This window comes from Vicugna pacos, chromosome 20, assembly GCF_048564905.1.
Source record: "Vicugna pacos chromosome 20, VicPac4, whole genome shotgun sequence".
NCBI lineage: Eukaryota > Metazoa > Chordata > Mammalia > Artiodactyla > Camelidae > Vicugna > Vicugna pacos.
The window spans coordinates 27,953,846-27,960,305 of NC_133006.1; the positions used below are offsets into that span (position 1 = coordinate 27,953,846).

The 6,460-nt window shown below is 36.0% G+C and overlaps 1 protein-coding gene across 2 annotated transcripts in view; it reads left to right on the top strand.

Annotated features, from left to right (window-relative positions):
- DCDC2 (doublecortin domain containing 2) overlaps positions 1–2,386 on the top strand; it is a 116,752-nt gene extending 114,366 nt beyond the window's left edge. For both annotated transcript variants that reach the window (XM_006198679.4, XM_031688142.2), the window contains exons 10-11: positions 734–1,039; positions 1,800–2,386. In XM_006198679.4, coding sequence (XP_006198741.1) covers positions 734–1,039; positions 1,800–1,907 — 414 coding nt within the window. In that variant the 3' untranslated portion in view covers positions 1,908–2,386. The remainder of the gene's footprint in view (positions 1–733; positions 1,040–1,799) is intronic.
- The last annotated feature ends 4,074 nt before the right edge of the window (positions 2,387–6,460 follow it).

The window sequence follows — 6,460 nt, forward strand, 5'->3', positions numbered from 1 at the left end:
TCCAAAAAAAAAAAAAAGTAAAAATGCCTAAAGTTTATGAGGTACTTAAGCATTTATTATTTTTATAGAAAGAATATATAGTTTCTTGGCCTTGAATCTGCATGACCATCAATTTTTGTGTTTAGAGATGTACTGTCAGCTCTCTTAGGCACCGTATGGAAAGCGGTCCACATTTGTTTTTAGAACACCTGGATTCACACCCAGGCCATCACCACTGCCCATTATTTTTTGTATTTAGAGATTCAAATACATACCAGGCACTGGTGGTGAGGATGATAAACTCTCCACAAAGAACTTTTTTACCTCCTTCCCTGGGCCAGCCACTGCACTAGACATTGGCCAAGGCCCCTGCCATTTAGTTTTCTCTCTGGTGTGAGGATTGAGGACATTAATTCTGGAGTCACACGCTTTGTTCTCATTCTGGCTCTTCCACTTGTAAACAGTAGGATGTTGGGCTAACTACTGGGTCCCCCTTACCTTCGTTTTCTCACCTGTAAAATGAGAATAATACCAACCTTACAGTGTCGTTGTGAGGATTAAATGAGAAAACACTTGTGAAGAGTGGTATACAGGAGGTGCTCAGTAAAGGTTAACACATGAGGCACTGTATATATTGCAAGTGTAAGGGAGTTTTACGTGACTGTAATACACAATTATGACGTTGTTATATTGTGCGAGGGAAAGTCCCTGTTACACTTCCTACTTTTATCCGCTACTCCTCTTGCTCCATCAGCGGCCAGCAGAAATAGTAGATGAGGAGGAAGATGGAGAGAAAGAAAACAAGGAAGTGGAACAGAAGGAAGACTTTTCAGGATTGAATGGCGAAGTTGAGGAGGAAGGAGGTAGGGAGGCTGCTGGCGATGCTCCAGGGCAAGCGGAGGAGACCTCGCATCCCAGGGCGGAGCAGGCAGGTCCTGCTCGTGGGAGTGGAGCCACTGATGAAGAAAATGGCGAGGAACTGGACCAGGTTAATAATGAGCTGCGAGAGGCTGTGGACGAGGAAGGGCAGTCTCAAGGAACTGGCAGTGGACCAGAAGAGGTATTTCTATTGCTTTTGCTCACTCGTGTGCCTGCATGAATATGTGTGTGTGTGTGCATGAGTGTGCACCGTGCACACCCTTAGGGAATTATTCAAGCACTTAGGATTTGAAGGCAGTGACACTTCCAGGATTCCATACAGCAGGGTTTGAAAAGCAGCTAATGCTCATCTCACCCCCTTAGTTTTCAGTCTAGTGGGTGAAAGATTGTAATGGGATGATATCATTAGCATATGAGAAGTCCGAGTGGCAGGGTTGCTGTTGCAGAAGCCGCCTTTAGGTTTTCATCTTCTGTCCTGCTCTTATCTACTTGATGCTTGATGGTACTTGGTACCATAGTCACAAAGAATTTGTCAATTCTAGTAGAAAACTAATAGGAAGACATTTGGCATGGGGCTGGATTAATGTGACGTGAGCGTAAAATTGCTGCATTTCACTTTTTTCTCTGAAAAACACCAAAGCGAAAAGTGTAAATATGTTGTTGAAAAGCTCAAAAGGAAATAAAGGAAAAAATTGAGAAAAATAACAACTTTAAACACATGGTGGGTTATGGTCCCAGAAAGGGCTCCTGAACAAGGAAAGATTGAGATTGGCGTGTCCGCTGGGTAACAATAAACTAAACAACAAAAGGAACCCAAGGAACTGTTTGTAGCTAAATATTTATAAGATTAAAGGCAACACTGAGTCATTTTTTCCTTGTAAATTTTATTGCCTTTGTCACTAAAGAGCTAAATATCTTTGTTTTCATCTCTTTTCCTCCAGGCTGACATGGACCCTCAAAGACCACCAAGGCCAGAAGTAAAAATCACTAGTCCACAAGAAAATGATAATAATGAACAAAACAAGGATAATCTGTCACAGCATAGATGATATTTTAAGAAGAGTATATAGATCATAAGAAAAATGAAGGGTTATAATACTTGAATAATAAGTATATAGTTATTGCTAAACATAATGTGACAATACGGTTAAGTACTACCTACTGAAGTTTAAAATTAGAGGCCTAATGGAAAGACTAGATAACTTTGAATAGCTACTGAAGGCAAGTGACTTCTTTTTATGGGATGTGTTTTTAAAAGTCATTTAGAAAAATTAAATAAGAATGGTGGAGGGGAATTTGCCCTGGAAGACAATTGGCCACTTGTCTTTATAAAGAAGAGAAGAACAGGATCATTCCTATTGTAAACTTTCTTATAAATTTAGAGGTAAGATTATTAGATGGCAGTTTATGCTAAACCACGTACCTAAGAAGGCATAGAATTTAAAAAATCATAATAGGAAAGCATGTACTTTTTTTTTAACCAATAAACTCTTTTTTTTTCCCCAGCAATAAACTCTTGAATAAACAACTTGCAGTTTAGTTTCAGAGATAATTTGGAGATGGCAGTAGACTGAACTGTTTCTGTGTCTTGTTGACATTCTTTTCTTTCCTCCTCCTGGGCTGAAATCCACCATAAAAAAATGAAAAGGACAATGCATGATACTCATTTTAGATGGAGGAAGTGTTCACTCAGTATATTCCTGACTAATATTGTCATGCCCCTCCCTTAGCTGCTTCAGGTTTTAATCCTTATGGCTTTAATGACACACACTCAGGAAGAAATTAACAAGGAACACCTAGTTATTATCACTGAGCCTGGCTGGATGTTTTGCAAATTCTGGTATCCTGTGGATTTTCTCTGATCCAGTCTACCATTTCCAATAATATTCCTTTCTTCTCCTTCACATTATGGTATTAGAAGAAAACACAATATTGGCTATTCCAAAGATTGAATTCTCTCCAGACAGTTCTTCTTTTAACAAAAAGGACAAGACAATGTAATAGAAAAAAAGTAGGCTATGTGAAGAGTTTGTCACTCCTCAATATCATTGCCTTTTTGCTTTATTTCTCTTAGGACTGCCTCCTCATACTTTTTTCCCCTAGGAATATCAGCAAATATTTAATTTCATGGCCAGTTGTATTTAGGCTTTCAAGCAGATTCCTTTCTATATAATTAGAAGTTATATGAGAGAAATTGCTGAAAAAAGTTTAAAAATTATCGTAATGAAACCAGCTCCTGATCACAGATTTGTGGGTTAATTAAATTAACTCAGATTGCCTTATTAGGTATATACGGGAAAAAACATAATCGTATTAGTATTTGTTTTTTGAACTCTTAAGAAATGACGCAGTTCTTCCTTAAATGTAAAAATATTTTCCCATATTAAAGAATATTTTTGTTAATTAACTTCTAGTGCTTTCATAGAATTCATTATTAATGATAAGTTTAAAAGATTTTTTTTTCCTCTCCAGTTTTCATAACCAATCATTTGGAATCAAAGTAGTTATATAAAGCACTTAATAATACTACAGAAAACAGATGTATTTTTCCTAGAAGCTATTTTAATATTTTCCACAAATAGGAAGTATATACAGAGACTATAATATGACAGTATTGGAAAGAGATACTGATATAAGGGTAGATTAATCTGGGAGGATGAATTGTAAATTGAGCTGTATTTCTAACATAAACTCTAGATTGTGCTTTCTACTAGCAGGCTTACTTTTTCAAATGGGACAATATAAAGCCTTCAGACTAGAAGCAATAATCTTGTAATGCTAGGGAAATAAACTACTTGATTTTTTTAAGGTTTAAATTCCCACACTATTACTGGGCCTGGGGTTAATAATTTCAAAAAGCTTATAAAAATAAGGGATTAAATATAAGAAATTGTAACTAATTATCAAGCTGATTCATTCTCTTTTCTTTCTTTAATGAAGAGTTTCTTCTTTAATAAAGCTATTCTGTCTTTCTCTTTTTTCCTGTTCTTTTCTTCATAGTACTAAAATTTAGGTTTTTGAGAACTGTTTAAGAGTCATAGAGAAGCACAATGTTACTTTAAATGAAAAACTAAGTTTGGTATTTTAAGTATACTTCAAGAAGGTGATAGGCCACAATACTGGTAGGAAAGAATTTAAAAATGGGGATATAATACTTTTCTTGTATGTGCATATTTTTACCACTTGTCTACAAGATGTAATTGTGACCTAACTTGAGGGGATGAACAGTCACTAATCACTTTAAAACACTTTGCAAGCATATATTCCTTAAAAAAAAGGGGGGGGAAAGAAAGAAATATGTCATCTAACCCTGAAATAAATCATTCACAGAGAATTAAAATTGTGGACATCACTTTGGAGATGACTTTAACATAAATGATGAAAGTTAATTCACCTCCCAAACGTGGACGGTTCCTTTGTGGGAGTGGTGGCCTCTGTGGCACACCAGCACCACAAATTGAGTGAGACTCACTGACAGATTTGGAGACCCGTTATGCGAGGAAACAGGAGAGATCTTGGTTAGGCTTCAGGGATTGTTTTACAGGGAGGATGTTAGGAAATACTCAGGTAGCTTTCATGTGAGAACCAATGATAGAATGCTTTCATCTGTTAGTTCTTTGGGGTAGACTGTCATAGTTCCAATTTTAATGGAATGCTTTTCTTCAGTTTAATTGGGTTTTCCCACACTTGTAAACAACTGGCTTGTTAGTTAAAATGTAACAGTAGGGGTTTTGCAGAGCAAATAAAGAGGATTTTAACTAAAATCATTTTCATACTAAGGATGTTTTACTTGGTTTAGCTTCTATTAAAGTAGCTTTTGAGCATTCATGGATTTCCAGTTATAAAACATGATACTATGGCCATAAGATAACTTTTTACTCATACCCTTCTTTTTCTCTATGGCCATGGGATGACTTTTTATTTATGAAGATGTTTTGAGGGAGTATTAGAAAGCCAGACACAGGAAGAATATGATACTCTCATCCCTCTTCTTCTATTCTGAGAATGTTAATTCCTGCTGCCGTCTGTAAATACAGAACCATCCTATATCTATGTGGCTTGGAGTCTGTAGGCTCTTGACTGTGAAGCCATATTGATTTGAATTTATTCGTATTATTGCTCCAGCTTATAGCTCATAAACTGACATCCTCAAAAATTGCACTCAGTAACCTACCCTCTATGCAAAGGATCAAGTTAATCCACCTATTTAAAATTGTGGCCAATTTTAAACAGGAAGTCTTCTGTATCTTGTTAACTGACTCTCCTAAAGAATGAGCTCTATACTTTTTTTTTTGGCTCAATGAGAAGCAAAGGCAAAATTTTAAAAAGTAGATTAACTGCTGAGCAGAAGGCATCACATCTGAACTGTTTCCAATCTGAACAGAAAGTGTCTGTCTAGATATATGTAGATGCATGTCAAACACTCTTACAGATGCACTGGCACACTTTAGCATATATTGAACTGGCTTCCTCAGGCACCACATTATTAATGGAATAAGGCGCTTTTGAGAGCAGCAATAGATACAAACACTTGGAAAGGAAATGCTAAGAAGTGATGTAGATCATGGTGCTTTAGAACTTAGTTCTTTAAGATGTTAAGAGATTTAAAATTCTTCTCAAGAAAGCTATCAGCATTTTAATGAAAAATTTTTTCTAGGGAGGGATGATTGTGTATCTATCTATCTATCATCTATCTATCTATCTATCTATCTATCTATCTAATTTTCCTGGAGTAACTACAGAATACAGTTCTGTTCTTTGTCATTAGTCTTAAGTACGTTAAGTGCAGGGTGTTTCGTATCAACACAGGCTCTGTCAAACGGTCATTACTGCTTGTCAATGTGTGTGTGTGATTTCCATGAACATCCAGCCAGGGCTGTTTTTGGTACCAAGTAGCCAAGTTCACTACAAATAGAGTTAAAGTCTAATGTATTAGTCCATTGGTAATCTAATATTCAAGTTCAGTGTAAAAGCTTTGTAGCCTTCTTGTGTAAATGTATCGTCCTGGAATGGAACCATTATTTTTAAGGTTAGTCTGTTTTTCTAAGGTGATGAGTACATACAGTTCTTCATTATTAAAGATCATTTTTGTAAATACTATAAGATTTTGGCTTTTTAGAAAATGTTGTGGTATTTAGATGGGTCTGATTTTTCTTACCACATGAAATGGTGTATTTCCTACCACAAGGACTAAGTGACTTGGATGGAGAATGAATTGGGCCCCACAATGAAAAGATGAAAAAGAAAAATATTATTTTTGAAAAGGCATCACATCCTGTAGGATATGGGGAATTAGGAAATAATTAAAAATGTCTGGATAACAATAAAGCATTTATAAAATCAGGAGGTAACTAATGGAGCTCCATTGACTTAAGCCAATAATGATTTAGCTTTAATCTATGAATGGGACCAAATGAGTTCTCTGGAGTTTCATCGGCTCAAACCACATAGTTTAATTGAATGTTTGAGTCATTGTCACAAATGTAATGGCATATGGGAAGAGGGAATGACTGTAGTCAGTTTTAGAAGTTTTGTTTTTTTCTTCATTGTTTTTCTTATGCCTTAAATCCTTAATGTGTACAATAATGGGTGATTATTGATG